Source organism: Dermacentor albipictus, chromosome 8, assembly GCF_038994185.2.
Source record: "Dermacentor albipictus isolate Rhodes 1998 colony chromosome 8, USDA_Dalb.pri_finalv2, whole genome shotgun sequence".
Lineage (NCBI taxonomy): Eukaryota > Metazoa > Arthropoda > Arachnida > Ixodida > Ixodidae > Dermacentor > Dermacentor albipictus.
In genome coordinates, this window is record NC_091828.1 from 41862904 (window position 1) to 41878367 (window position 15464).

At 50.0% G+C, this 15464-nt stretch overlaps 1 protein-coding gene across 1 annotated transcript in view; it reads left to right on the forward strand.

Annotated features, from left to right (window-relative positions):
• Positions 1-15129, forward strand: part of LOC139049231 (uncharacterized) — a 61676-nt gene extending 46547 nt beyond the window's left edge. Inside the window, exon 2 of the mRNA XM_070524601.1 lies at positions 15025-15129. Within this exon, the coding sequence (XP_070380702.1) occupies positions 15025-15129 (105 nt within the window). The remainder of the gene's footprint in view (positions 1-15024) is intronic.
• Positions 15130-15464: the final 335 nt, after the last annotated feature.

Genomic DNA, 15464 nt, shown 5'->3' on the forward strand with positions numbered 1-15464 from the left:
TTTCTACTCTTCGCTCATTCCGTAGTTACGCACCTCCGCCGCATTGCTGGGCATTGCATCATTGCATGGATTCAGAGCCAATCATGACCGCCGTGTGAATCTCCGCATGACTGCCATCGGTCCAGTTAATGCAGCCACTCCTTTCGATGCTAGCGCCAAGGCGCCCTTCAGTTACGGCCCTTTCAGGCGGGCGATACTTTAGGAAAGTGGCAGCGCACATGGTTGTTTACGTCGTCATGGCAACAGGAACCGCAGCAGCCATGCGGCACCTCCTTTCCAAAGCAGCTTTTTTTAAAAATTATTATACCAACTTGTCCAACTTGCTAACCATTTCACCCCTCCCCCCTTTCCATGTCGCATGCGCAGTTTTTTTGTGTTGTCTTTGCCTGTGCCACGGCGCGTTCTTTATGAACGCGTGCGTCGCCATGCAACAGCTTATTTTTTTTTCATTGAAATACACCTAATGGACGTCACGCCACACGCGAGTACACAAATAACGCCCATGCGTTCTTCAAAGCATAAAGACGCATTGGAAATGTTTCTTCCAGACTACAGTGCTGTGAAGACACAATTCCGCACCGGATATAAAGAAAGAGCGCGCTGCTCTGTAGATAACTCTGCTTCTAACTTTTGTAGTTGCTGGCATGCATGATGGTGCTGTGTTGCTCGACGTTCGCTCGCCCGTAGTCATGTATCAAACCAGTTTGATGGACGTCGTATCGTCTATGTGCCGTTCGCTCCTCGTTGATCAACGAGGGGCTAGTTCCGAGCTAACGCTGTTGAAGTTCGCGGCCAATCGAAGTCATTAAAGTATTTAAATATAAAGCGTTAGTAATGGAAAAACAAAGTTCATACTGCTCCCCAATTGTAAGAAAATACGAATATTTAAAGGAACTTGAGTTAAAGGTGTACTCATCAGGTGTTCTGGAGTGCTTGTGGCGTGTTGACATAGAACGATTCAAAGAACATCGTACAGATGTGTCAATGGTTCTGCCATCACGAATAAATTTGAACAAAAAATTTATTCGCGCTTGTTCTGGCCTACCTTGCAGTGTTATTAAACCAGCTCCTACTAATAATTCAGTCGATGAATCTATCAACTTGTATTTATTGTAAATAAACATTATTGCCTTCCTCTGCACCTCCTCTCATGAGTTGTTTTGTGTAAGCAAATCAAACAATACAGGCGTACTCCACCACTCGTCGAACAGGCATTTTGTAGGCCAGCAGATTTGCACCCGCTGGCGCAAGACGAAGGCGCTTTCTTAGAAAGATGAGTCACTTTGCTGCTCAGCATATCCGTTTATTTCCACTTGAGGCTATGTTAACATGGATTTCCCATAGGAGAATGCGTGTTGAAGTGACACCTAAACATTTACCATGAAATACAAAAGTGAAAGGTGTGTCATTAGGAATGTAATTAAAATAAGATATATATGTCTTTCTAGTTAGTGTTAGCATTACTTATGTTTCGGGATTTAGACTCATCTGCCACGCCTGACAATACGAAAAGGCAGAATTTTACACAGGGTGTTCATCATTGCAATTAATTTCGCGGTACGAAAAACAATCGTCCGCGAACACACGGATGTTACCATGCAATCGGGAAGACAAATCGTTTGTATATATTAAAATCAAACTGGGCCCAAAACACTGCCGTCTCGAATTCCTGATGTAAGGGGTAGTAAATTGGAAGCTTCGGTCTAAATATACATTAATTGTGAGCGGCAGTGGCAGCACACACACAGACTATTGCACTCACATTCACACGGACTCGTTTAAAAGGCGTGAGTGCGAGTGCGTGCCAGTGAGTTTTAGCGGAGGTGAGTGCGAGTGTGAGTGAGTACCAGTGTGTGTGAGTGGAGGTGAGTCGGAGGGCGAGTGAGTGCCACTAATTGCGAGCGGAGGTGAGTGCGAGTGAGTGCCAGTGAGTGTGAGCGGAGGTGAGTCGAGTGTGAGTGAGTACCAGTGTGTGTGAGTGGAGGTGAGTCGGAGTGCGAGTGAGTGCCACTGAGTGTGAGCGGAGGTGAGTGCGAGTGAGTGCCAGTGAGTGTGAGCGGAGGTGAGTGCGAGTGTGAGTGAGTACCAGTGTGTGTGAGTGGAGGTGAGTCGGAGTGCGAGTGAGTGCCACTGAGTGTGAGCGGAGGTGAGTGCGAGTGAGTGCCAGTGAGTGTGAGCGGAGGTGAGTGCGAGTGTGAGTGAGTACCAGTGTGTGTGAGTGGAGGTGAGTCGGAGTGCGAGTGAGTGCCACTGAGTGTGAGCGGAGGTGAGTGCGAGTGAGTGCCAGTGAGTGTGAGCGGAGGTGAGTGCGAGTGTGAGTGAGTACCAGTGTGTGTGAGTGGAGGTGAGTCGGAGTGCGAGTGAGTGCCACTGAGTGTGAGCGGAGGTGAGTGCGAGTGAGTGCCAGTGAGTGTGAGCGGAGGTGAGTGCGAGTGTGAGTGAGTACCAGTGTGTGTGAGTGGAGGTGAGTCGGAGGGCGAGTGAGTGCCACTGAGTGTGAGCGGAGGTGAGTGCGAGTGAGTGCCAGTGAGTGTGAGCGGAGGTGAGTCGAGTGTGAGTGAGTACCAGTGTGTGTGAGTGGAGGTGAGTCGGAGTGCGAGTGAGTGCCACTGAGTGTGAGCGGAGGTGAGTGCGAGTGAGTGCCAGTGAGTGTGAGCGGAGGTGAGTGCGAGTGTGAGTGAGTACCAGTGTGTGTGAGTGGAGGTGAGTCGGAGTGCGAGTGAGTGCCACTGAGTGTGAGCGGAGGTGAGTGCGAGTGAGTGCCAGTGAGTGTGAGCGGAGGTGAGTCGAGTGTGAGTGAGTACCAGTGTGTGTGAGTGGAGGTGAGTCGGAGGGCGAGTGAGTGCCACTAATTGCGAGCGGAGGTGAGTGCGAGTGAGTGCCAGTGAGTGTGAGCGGAGGTGAGTCGAGTGTGAGTGAGTACCAGTGTGTGTGAGTGGAGGTGAGTCGGAGGGCGAGTGAGTGCCACTAATTGCGAGCGGAGGTGAGTGCGAGTGAGTGCCAGTGAGTGTGAGCGGAGGTGAGTGCGAGTGTGAGTGAGTACCAGTGTGTGTGAGTGGAGGTGAGTCGGAGTGCGAGTGAGTGCCACTGAGTGTGAGCGGAGGTGAGTGCGAGTGAGTGCCAGTGAGTGTGAGCGGAGGTGAGTCGAGTGTGAGTGAGTACCAGTGTGTGTGAGTGGAGGTGAGTCGGAGTGCGAGTGAGTGCCACTGAGTGTGAGCGGAGGTGAGTGCGAGTGAGTGCCAGCGAGTGTGAGCGGAGGTGAGTGCGAGTGTGAGTGAGTACCAGTGTGTGTGAGTGGAGGTGAGTCGGAGTGCGAGTGAGTGCCACTGAGTGTGAGCGGAGGTGAGTGCGAGTGAGTGCCAGTGAGTGTGAGCGGAGGTCAGTGCGAGTGTGAGTGAGTACCAGTGTGTGTGAGTGGAGGTGAGTCGGAGTGCGAGTGAGTGCCACTGAGTGTGAGCGGAGGTGAGTGCGAGTGAGTGCCAGTGAGTGTGAGCGGAGGTGAGTCGAGTGTGAGTGAGTACCAGTGTGTGTGAGTGGAGGTGAGTCGGAGTGCGAGTGAGTGCCACTGAGTGTGAGCGGAGGTGAGTGCGAGTGAGTGCCAGTGAGTGTGAGCGGAGGTGAGTCGAGTGTGAGTGAGTACCAGTGTGTGTGAGTGGAGGTGAGTCGGAGTGCGAGTGAGTGCCACTGAGTGTGAGCGGAGGTGAGTGCGAGTGAGTGCCAGTGAGTGTGAGCGGAGGTGAGTCGGAGTGCGAGTGAGTGCCACTGAGTGTGAGCGGAGGTGAGTGCGAGTGAGTGCCACTGAGTGTGAGCGGAGGTGAGTGCGAGTGAGTGCCAGTGAGTGTGAGCGGAGGTGAGTGCGAGTGTGAGTGAGTACCAGTGTGTGTGAGTGGAGGTGAGTCGGAGTGCGAGTGAGTGCCACTGAGTGTGAGCGGAGGTGAGTGCGAGTGAGTGCCAGTGAGTGTGAGCGGAGGTGAGTGCGAGTGTGAGTGAGTACCAGTGTGTGTGAGTGGAGGTGAGTCGGAGTGCGAGTGAGTGCCACTGAGTGTGAGCGGAGGTGAGTGCGAGTGAGTGCCAGTGAGTGTGAGCGGAGGTGAGTCGAGTGTGAGTGAGTACCAGTGTGTGTGAGTGGAGGTGAGTCGGAGTGCGAGTGAGTGCCACTGAGTGTGAGCGGAGGTGAGTGCGAGTGAGTGCCAGTGAGTGTGAGCGGAGGTGAGTGCGAGTGTGAGTGAGTACCAGTGTGTGTGAGTGGAGGTGAGTCGGAGTGCGAGTGAGTGCCACTGAGTGTGAGCGGAGGTGAGTGCGAGTGAGTGCCAGTGAGTGTGAGCGGAGGTGAGTCGAGTGTGAGTGAGTAATAGTGTGTGTGAGTGGAGGTGAGTCGGAGTGCGAGTGAGTGCCACTGAGTGTGAGCGGAGGTGAGTGCGAGTGAGTGCCAGTGAGTGTGAGCGGAGGTGAGTGCGAGTGTGAGTGAGTACCAGTGTGTGTGAGTGGAGGTGAGTCGGAGTGCGAGTGAGTGCCACTGAGTGTGAGCGGAGGTGAGTGCGAGTGAGTGCCAGTGAGTGTGAGCGGAGGTGAGTCGAGTGTGAGTGAGTACCAGTGTGTGTGAGTGGAGGTGAGTCGGAGTGCGAGTGAGTGCCACTGAGTGTGAGCGGAGGTGAGTGCGAGTGAGTGCCAGTGAGTGTGAGCGGAGGTGAGTGCGAGTGTGAGTGAGTACCAGTGTGTGTGAGTGGAGGTGAGTCGGAGTGCGAGTGAGTGCCACTGAGTGTGAGCGGAGGTGAGTGCGAGTGAGTGCCAGTGAGTGTGAGCGGAGGTGAGTGCGAGTGTGAGTGAGTACCAGTGTGTGTGAGTGGAGGTGAGTCGGAGTGCGAGTGAGTGCCACTGAGTGTGAGCGGAGGTGAGTGCGAGTGAGTGCCAGTGAGTGTGAGCGGAGGTGAGTGCGAGTGTGAGTGAGTACCAGTGTGTGTGAGTGGAGGCGAGTCGGAGTGCGAGTGAGTGCCACTGAGTGTGAGCGGAGGTGAGTGCGAATGAGTGCCAGTGAGTGTGAGCGGAGGTGAGTGCGAGTGTGAGTGAGTACCAGTGTGTGTGAGTGGAGGTGAGTCGGAGTGCGAGTGAGTGCCACTGAGTGTGAGCGGAGGTGAGTGCGAGTGAGTCCCAGTGAGTGTGAGCGGAGGTGAGTGCAAGTGTGAGTGAGTACCAGTGTGTGTGAGTGGAGGTGAGTCCGAGTGCGAGTGAGTGCCACTGAGTGTGAGCGGAGGTGAGTGCGAGTGAGTGCCAGTGAGTGTGAGCGGAGGTGAGTGTGAGTGCGAGTATGTGCCAGTGAGTGCGACTGCGAGTGAGTTATAGTGAGTGTGAGTGGATGTGAGTGCCAGCAAGTGCCAGTGAATGCGATTGGAGGTGAGTGCGATGGCAAGTGAGTTCGAGTGAGTTTGAGCAGAGGCTAGTGGGCGTGAGTGCTAGTGCGTGCGAGCGGAGCGGAGGTGAGTGTGAGCGGAGGTGAGTGCGACTAAGTGCGAGGGAGTGCGAGTGTTTCCGAGTGGAGGCGAGTGCGTGTGAGTGCCACTGAGTGTCAATGGACGTGAGTGCGGGCCAATGCCAATGAGTGTGAGCGGGCGCGATTGCGAGCGTGAGTGGACGCTTGTGAGTGCAAATGAGATGAGCGTGAACTTGAGTGAGTGCGGGGTCTAGAAAAATTATAGTGAGTGAGTGTGAGTGAGCATTCTCCCACACTGCTCCAATCCAATTTTTTCCTATCAGTGCTGTCTGTCGTGCGTGGCGTTCAATGACCCCTACAGTTGTCGGTGTAGAAGCTTGACTTTGCTTTTCTCGGTTGCTGATATGAAAGCGCGTGCCGAGCAGTCTCGCCAGGGAAGAAAAGAGCGAGGTTTAGAATAGTCGGCCTCGGTCAGTAGTTATGTGCCAACGGCAAGCGTACTGCGACATCCACGCAGCAACAAATGCTCCCGCCACTGTTTCAGTCCCGCTGTCTTGTAGAAGCCTCGCCTCAGGCCACCTTGAGTGCAGGCCGACACACATAATTGGTACCTGAAAGCTTGACAGGGTGGAAAAGGCCCAACCAAGTTTAATGCACATAATAGAAACGGCTCTGTGCAGGTCGAAACAGCTGTACCGCTGAACGGGTGTGCCGGGTAAATTTCGCAGCTTGACAGGCTTTGCAGCTTCATGCCCAGCTTCGAACATCTTTTTGATCCCTGGCCGGATGAAGAGGACTGTGGTAAGCCTCCGTGTCGCTCTGCTGCCGTGATCACTGAGCCCATATAGTGAATCGAATAGTGGTCGCCAAAACTGATTGGGAACGAACGGACGAGGAGCTGCGTGTCATGTGTCGCAGGTGATTCGTGTTGTTGATCAGTGAAGCGCATCTTCCCAAACTGGAACGATGAGCCTTTTTCCTGCAATTCTCGCACCTCGGGCTCGTTACATTGAGCGCATGCTATAGCTTGGAAATCCCCAGGGTCGGCACGCTCAGCCGCGATCCGTGACAATGCGCCAGCTAAATGATTTTTGGTCGCTGGGATATGGGGGATGCCTGTGGAAAATTTGGAGATGAAGGATATCTGTCGAAGCCCACGTTCTGATTACGAGGAGCTGTCGTTCATCAAAAAGAAAGCCAACGGTTGAATTTGGTCAGAATGTAAAAACTACAGCCTTCAATACAAAAAGAAAAAACGAAAGTTCTTGACAGCGCAACAGAAGGCCAACATTTCGCTCGCGCAGGTGCTGTAATGAGCTTCTGTAGGTTTGAGGCAATTTGAGAAGCCCAGCGGCCTCCATTCTGCATTCGCGCTGCTGCAGTAAGGCAACCACTGCCGTGGTAGAGGCGTGTGCCGTAACACTTAGTTGGCGCGTGAGGCAACGGATTAAGGAGCAACACTGAAGTCGTCATTCCCATTTTGGCTTCCTCGAAGGGGTGTTTGAGCTCTGAGGACGATAGGAGCGTGGGCATCTTTCTGTCTTTTTTGGAGTCGCGATCCAGCAGGAGGGTAGGCGGCTTACGATCTTGCGCACTGGATGCTACGAAGTGCTTGTGAAAATTTGTAAGCCAGTGAAACTTGCCCAAATTTTGGAAGACCTCGATTGGCCGCATCCGTGATTCCAGTGCGTTGACCCCTTGGAAAGAAATGCAATGGCCGAGAAAATCCATGACTTCAACTATAAGAATGCATTTCTGGGGCTTCAGGACCACGCCGTGTTCATCCAGTCACACAAACAGAAGGCGAAAGTGCTCTTCGTGCTCATCGTCTGTGATGCCTGCAACATGCATGTCGTCAAAGTAGACGAAAATACACGGCAGTTCGAGCGTACCTTACCCTACGGACTTTTGGAAAGCTTCCACCTCATTTTTCAGACGGTAAGGCATACGGACAAATTAAAATAGGATAAATGGAGTAGTAATTGTGTCGCTCGCTTGCCCAGGGATTTGGTAGTACGCGCGCATCAAGTGGATCTTGCTCGATATTATGGTTCCTGCGAGACCTGCGCTGAGGTCATGTGTGTGGGGATAGGGATATTCATCCTAAGTAGCAAAGGCATTCAAAGCTCAATAATGACAACAAGGCCGACAGTCGCCACTGTCCTGGTTGAACCGGACAGAGTGGTGAAGACCAAGTGCTAGATGAAGGACGAATAACGCGGAGCTGGAGTATACGTTGGAGCTTATGGCTGGCGGCTTCCAACCTTCGTCCAGCGAGCCTTTGTGGTCGCGCAACGAAATTAGGGGCAGTGGTTGTGATATAATACGACAACTTTTGGAACACGGACAGCCCACAGTTTCGGAGTCTTATGGGTTGTGTGTATACAGCAAATTTCTTGCCGTATGTTGAGATCGGCCGAAACGTACGGATAGCAGATGACGTGGAGTTGGATCTCACGCCAAGTACATCGAGGCATGTAACGTAATCCTTTATCCGCCGATCGCGAACAGTCAAATCTAGGTTGTAATGGTTGAAGAAGTTTATTCCAAGCAGGCAAGGGGGGCGTCGGCGTTCAAAAACACCCATGTGTGCAAGCGCCAGAGTCCGATGTCAAGCTTTATTGTCTGGTTGCCATAGAGACGATGGCAGTCTTGTTTACTCCGTGCAGCGTGGGTGTGGACTTCTGCGTTGGCGATGTGCGGCCGCGGCGGGAACGGTAGACCGCACGGCTACGGTGTCGACGAGGTGGTGAGTGCTAGTGATGATGAAGAATTGGCAGCTTGCGCGAGGGCCCATGTCACATGCCGCCGTTACTTGCCGGCCGGTGGGTTTCCTGTCCGCAAACAGGGCGGGGTGCAACGACTTCGTTGTTTGCGAAAGCGACATTGTTGTCAGCACAACGGCCGCGGCGACTCTGTAGATGCGCTGCACGGCTATGAAGGCGAATGGTTGCGCCGAAATTGGCTGCCAGTGTTGCCACCTGTCCTCAGCTTCTCCAATGCGTTGGTAAGGCGGCTGAAGGTTTCCTCCAGGAGCCAGAGTCGGTCTTCTGGCTCTGAGACTCTCACAGGGGCGACAGTTTGCTGGGCTGCCGACAAGCAGCCGAACACGCGATCAGATAGTGCACCCAGCCGATCGAGGCTCACGTTGACGAAACATGCCAGTAAAATGCTTGCGGACAGTGGCAGGCGTTGCAAGGACACCTCCCGAAAAATTGGAAGCTGCCTCTGCTTTGCAATGTGCTCACCCAGTAACTGGCGCAACCGGTGCAGCAGTTGTGATGGTTGTTGGTCAGGGAGTTGGCCTCGAGCTGTTCCAGCTTTCACTGTTGAGTTGGTTGAGTTAGCTGGATGCGCTGCAGGAGCGTGAGTTTCAGGTCGTCGTATGCGGCGTCCGAAGGCGTACCCACCAGCAATTTGTCTAAGGCATTGGCGATTGGGTAAGGTGGCGCGGTGAATACGTGCAGGTACTTTGCTGTGTGCGACGTATTGCGCCAAAGTTGAAAACGGGCCTCTACTTGCACAATCCAAACTCGAGGATCCTTGGGCCTAAAATTGTGAAGCTAAGCTCTGTCAGGAGACGTAATCGTGGCGTCGTTTATGTCAGCAGGAGCTGCGTCGTCCATGGATAGAGTTGGAAAAAGACTTGCATATCCTGGGTCACCTCTTTAGGGAACTCGGTTTGGCGGAAGCAAGGAATTTATGTTCTGAAAGCGTCAGAACCGAGAATCGTCTTGCTTTATTGAAAATTAAAAGCATGTTACCGAGTGGCTGCGGTTGCGCCCTAGTCGGGGAGCCGCTTCGGTTCCTGGAAAGACAAAGGGGCAATGACCCTCAGACCGAGGCACCGCGCATTGTCGGACGGTCGCTACAAGTACATCGGCCAATTACGACACAGCTGTTATGTGACAGTTCACCTTTATTTCAGCAAGTGTGCCACTCACCATGGTTGCCTGAATTGATGATGACGTGTATGCACGAAGAAGGAAGACGAAGTGCACAAATAATGCTAACAGTAATCATTTATGCACTAGTTATCCTACGCCATTCTTTAAGCCCTGGATCCCCTGATATCATCCTTCTATAACTCTGCGACTAATGTATCGCACCAAGAATGCTAATAAAACACATATATAGCCTGTTTCAGCGCTTCTAGACGTAGTTGTACCGGGGAATATTATAGCCAAACTGAGGCTCAGTATAGGAGAAGATTTTGATAAAGAATGAGCCTCGAGACGCACTAATACTAGTGTGGAAATTCGCCCGCAGGTAGAAATACGCAAGAAATAGTCACTACATTGTTTTGATGCCACAATGTGAAACCTGAATTTCGGAGCACGAGCATAGGAAGGCAGCGATTGCGTCTGGCACCAGGGGCAAATGTAGAAATCGGCCATCGTGCTAATGTGCTACGGTCGCTTCGTTTCGGTTCTGCGTTGCTTCTCAACGCTGTCTTTGCCAGCTACGTGAAACCATGTTTAAAGCACACCGCTAAGGAAGCGAAGGAGCGCAATTCACGCTCGCGCAGCTTATCGGCGCAGGCGAGTCTTCAGATTTATGCACAGTCGACGAACGGCCCAGCTAGTATATGTGGGTGGACGCCAGGCTGCATGCTTCTATCTCTTAGTGCAAATTCTTATAATGTTGTTGGTTGCGACATTATTCGGCGAGCTAGCTATAGAATGCGGCTGCGCTGCGCCAAGTTAGGCTTCATTTCCATTTTCATAAAGAAGAAAAAGCGAAAGGGGAGGCGAGGCGAATTCAAACATAAATAGCTTTTTTCGAGTGCATGAATTCACCGCAGTCGTGGCCTAGTGTTTAGGGCGCAAGCAACGGCGGCGGTAGGTGGCCAGTTCGAAACCCACCACTCGCACCCACCGAAAAAAAAAATGTGGGTACAGGCGCTCCCGAAACCCGGATCCGGGTAGTGTTTGGGGTGCATCGCCTGGGGAGTGCACCCGACCTCCGAAATTGCCTATAGTTTCGAAATGTAACCCGTAAGGGTGGATATGTTGACTGACCGTAATGCGGACACAGCTGGCTTTGTCACTACGACGCAGATTGTGTAGCGCACGGATGTTTCCACACCACTCGCCAGCATTTCGGGGGCCTCTTCTTTTTGCTTTCCTGCTGTGAAGCTTTTGTATTCTGCATAAGCAATTGCATTTCAAAAACATGGCTGGAGACACAAGCTTGGTGGGTTGCGCCACCAAGCTCTTGTTATGGTACTGCCTAATGTCCTACCTAGGTTGCTACGAAGGGCGGCATCTATGGGCAGTCGGCACGCTGGCTTGTGCGGGTACTCTGTTTTGCAAGGCAGGTATACGCTTGACGGTAGGTTCTTGCGTTTGTTTTCGCTCTCGTGCGGTCTACTTCGTATGACGTGCGTCTTCTACGTGGTAAACAGATCTGTCAAACGTAGTGAAGTGCTTTAAGTTAGTGTGGCCTGACTTTCAGCTGGCGTTGAGACGGGCGGAGCACACCACGCGGATTGTGCGCGCATACTTGAGCCTACAATGAGCCTCGGAGATCAATTGTGTATTTCTGAATGTTCCATTTACTAATGTGACCTTCTTACAGCAATATCCTCTAGTTCTAAGCTGAGTTTTGGGAGCTATGAAGCATACGCGACGATTGTAACAGCCTTGGTACCGTTCTGCTACTATAGGAACTCTGCTGTTATACTTTGACAAGCGTTCAAACCGTTAGCTGTAGATTACATTACGTGACTACTTGGTTCGGTGGATGACGTTTCCACCCATGAATAAAATATTATTGATTAGTCATAACAGCATACCTTACAGTGGGAATTAGGCTTGTTCAGCAAAACGACCGTTTACGAACAGCGTGAGCGTCCTAAGCAGTGGTAGATGCTGGATTACAGATATATTTGTTCTTTATAACGCATGGTCCAACCATACGGCATCAACATTTATAGATCTGTAAACGTTGTGCGGCGCAACTGACTATGCGAGGTCTTATTGTGGCGGTAGCCTGTTTTCTCTTTCTTTGCAGAAAAAAAGGACTATAAGCGAACTTTTTTTCCGGTTGTGTCCGTTCCGATCTCTGCAACGCATTGACACGTATTACGGAAAGTTTGTCCTCAAAAATAGACATCGCATTCTTCTGATGCGATCCCTCTCATATATTGTGACTTTACAGGGCATAAAGGCAATGTCGAAACACATAGCTTATATATGAATCATGCTGCATGGTTTACAAACCGCAGTGATTGCTGTGTTTAACACAGCAATCATCGGCCTCATGCAGGAGGCTAGCGTAGACATATAATGATTTCAAGCCTACTAGACGTGAAATGCGGGAGCACGATGCCGGTGTATCAGAAATATATGATAGCATCGGCCGCTTAGTTGTTTCGTGGTTGCATTAGGTTGGTCGTACACGAGCATGCGCTCTTATGTATTTGATTTAGTCCCTACGCCACGCGATCAGATAGTGAGCGGATTTACCATTTCATGCTCGTAATACAGAGACACGAGTTCTCTTCGTTGAATTAAAGCCAAGATACGCAAAATAGTTCACAACACATGCACACACCGCCGCTGATAATGCGCATCATGTGTTTGCGCCCCCAAGCGATATTTCCGCGCGCTGTAGTTACAGATGCAATGGAAGGCTTTCCTGACGACTTCATACGGAGGGACATTCCGTAAATTTCACAAAGAATGATCCAAAGCATCTCGAAATCGTTCCGCAGAACCCGACAGCAATACTTTCAAGCAGCGCCGCGCCGGATCGCGCAAGCCAGAGAGCAGAAAAGGCGCACCACCCGCCCTTTCATTTCATTGTGATTTAGAAATGACCGCTAAAGTTCTACGTGTGATAGAGTCCATGTGGGCACCTATGTATTTTAAAATGCGTTTATTTTTACTGCACACAGAGTCCCACTAATATCACGTAGGCATGTAGAAGTAAAATTTCTGTCCCAACCTTCGTGTCTTACGTTTTGTTTTCTTCCTGCATGCGTCCTCTTTTTGTGTGCCCAAGTTTTACTCATCAGGAATGCGAGACCAAGCAGCCCTATAGTTATTCCTCTTCAGCTACAAACAACATTATATTTCAAATTTTGGGGGTTATACGTATTCATATATATTTGTCAGCTTATTTAAAACCTGACAACAAGTCGCCTGCTGATGTGTGGCGCTTGCTTTCGTCTATGCAGTTCACCGTGGTGATTCGGGGTGATGAACTGAGCAAGACCTAGCGTTTTCGTCCACAGAAACAAGCCGAAATATGTTGTGTACACACATTTAGGCTCCTGTTCTAGAACCAGAGGTGTTTAAAGATTACTCTACGACGAGCCTCAGTATCATACCATGTTTCGGGGAAGAACCCACAAGAATTTATTTATTTCGTTTTTATTTCAGCCTATGGACCAAATTAGGCCGCAGTGCTAGCTATGTCAGTCAAAAGGCAGATGTTCACCGTGAACTCTTAGTTGACAAACGCGCAGTGAATGGTATAGCTAAGCCGCAGCAAGTTAAAGAAAAGCTTCTTCGCGGATTAGAGAAAACGCTTGTGTTTCTTCGTTATTTTAAAAGGCATAGCTTGCTGTAAAGTACAGTCTCAAGGTTATATGGAGCTAGAAATTGAGCGAGAATCGTGTTGCGATTAATAGACAAGTTTTAACTCGTTCATTGGTATTACCAGAAGCCACCCAAGAAAGTAATAGCACATCTATAAATAGTAATGAGTAAGTAATGTACCCATGAAAGAGAAACGTAATACTTACTTTCTCACGCTTCTGTTTGCGGCACATTTGTGTAATTCATTTTTAAGTATATTTATGCCCGAAGACCTTCAATTGAATTTAGGAAAGCTTTAACTTAGGTAGGAAGTAAGGTTATATTAATAGAAAGTAAGATTATTACAACTAGGCGAAAAGAATCTAGTTACAAACATATCATTCACAGAACGCAATAACAGGGAACATCATTGCAGTCAATACAAAAAATCAGGAATAATATATGACACCACAAAAAAAAAATTAAGCTCCCGAAGATAACAGTAATTTGTATCCGAAGATCAGTTCACGAGAGTTTTGGTGCACAAACGAGAAATTAGCCATTTTAATTGCTCAGTCACTTCAACTCAAACGTCAAAAAAGAGAATAGACAAGAAACGAGATGTTCACCCGAAAGGCGACACACTATGTGTTATCGTATGGGGTTGTACATGCCAGAACCATGATGAGTCGTCCCATGGAGAAGGTCTCCGGATTAACCTCTCGAATATTTACACGCCACTATCTTCGTGGTCCAAATGGTCCCAACTACCGGGACTAGCCTTCACTGTGATTGTAACGGTGACCATCTCTACAACTTGCTAGTTACGGGACTACTGCGTATGCGGCCTCTGTCGCAATTTCATACTCGCTGGATACTGGAATTTCCTCAAGCAGGCAGGATCCTTTTTAGGCTATATCATCCTGTAAAAACTTGAAGTAAATGGGATTTATCAACCCAGCTATTAATCGTGCTTTTCAACATCGCCTGCACTCGAGCGAAACAGATTCACGATCATTATGGATAAAACGTCGCATACATTCCTTGGTACACAAGATCAATAAGCCTTTCCACTATGCGTAGCTTCGATGAAGAACAGGTCCTTACTACACGCGTTCCGACAAAGACCAAAGTTTTCGTCTGTTGCAAGTGCTTGATTGGCGTAAAAGAATTTTCCCGTGAAGCTGGCGGACGAATTCCCCAGAAATATAATGATACTTAGGGCCAGAAGAAAACTGGTAACGGTGCCATTTATATACTTGTATTGCACAGCGTTGGTAGCTGTGATGCAATCTGCAGTCGAGAGTGCCGTCTGTAGTAAGCGATAGCTAGAAGCTTCATCTGTAAAGTTTTCCACTGTATTTTGCAACAGGACTTTGACGTCGTCCTGTGAAGTGTTACTCAACGGTTCTCTCAGTACAACCTAACCAACATCATTTGTTATGGTTTCGAAACCGTATTCCTGAAGTCCACTGCCTCGCATTGGACTAATTTCTGAAAGTGGTCCAGTTGGTGTAACGTTTGACCAACTTTTACATTCTGACAAATATTTCTGTCCGGTGCTGGGTAGGCAACGTAGACCAGTTATCGCCACCCGACGTCATTCAGTCTACACATTAGAGACGGCATGAAAAAGTTTAGTGGAATGGTCGTACCGGGTTTTTTGACACAGCTCGCTGGCCTTTTGTGCATTGATGTAGTGGACAGGAAATTGTCGCGCTAGAAATTGGAGAGCAAACTGTTGCTGAGCGTTTACCGACCGCGTACCTGTACTGCTAATACACTGCCAGCAAAACCACCGTTTTATTTTGCTTTAAGGAAAAGGTAGGGCTATGAGGATCATTCAAAGTTTACATTGTTATATTGCATTTGGGCAGGGCCGCACCGGCAAGAGAGAGACGAAGGGGAAGTGGTAGACTGTCTACTGGAGCTGTAGCCTTTCTACCAGGCTGCTCGTTTACCACCACCTTTTTCTTGTGTAAATATTTGTACATACATTTCTGCGTCGCGCTTCCTCTTCATAATATTTTGTTGAGTTGTGGGGTAACGACTCTGATCGGATCTTTGCAGTGGCCGCCGCAGCAGTTCTTCACCAATGTTACTGAATACGGTGCCTGGGTCGGCAACGCCCGCTCTATTGCGTCGACTCTCGTGCTCGTGCACGCTTCCACGTGATCTCCCGGGAGCCTTCTAGGGCACTGATGGGACCGACGTCGAGGACTGGCTGGAGATGTATGACCGGGGGCAGTCACAATACGTGGGATCCCGCAGTGATGCTGGCGAACATAATTTTTTATTTGGCCGGAACAGCATGAGTGTTGTTTCAAAATCATGAGACTGAACTGCGTTACTGGGAGACCTGCAAGCAGAAGCAGGGAGATCTCTTCCGAAAACCATTGAGTCGGAAGGTCATCGCCAAGAAAGGGTTGGAACCACGAGTTCAAGCTTCCACCGATGGATACGTCGACTATATACAAGATATGCTAGCACTCTACAGCAAGGCCGACGCT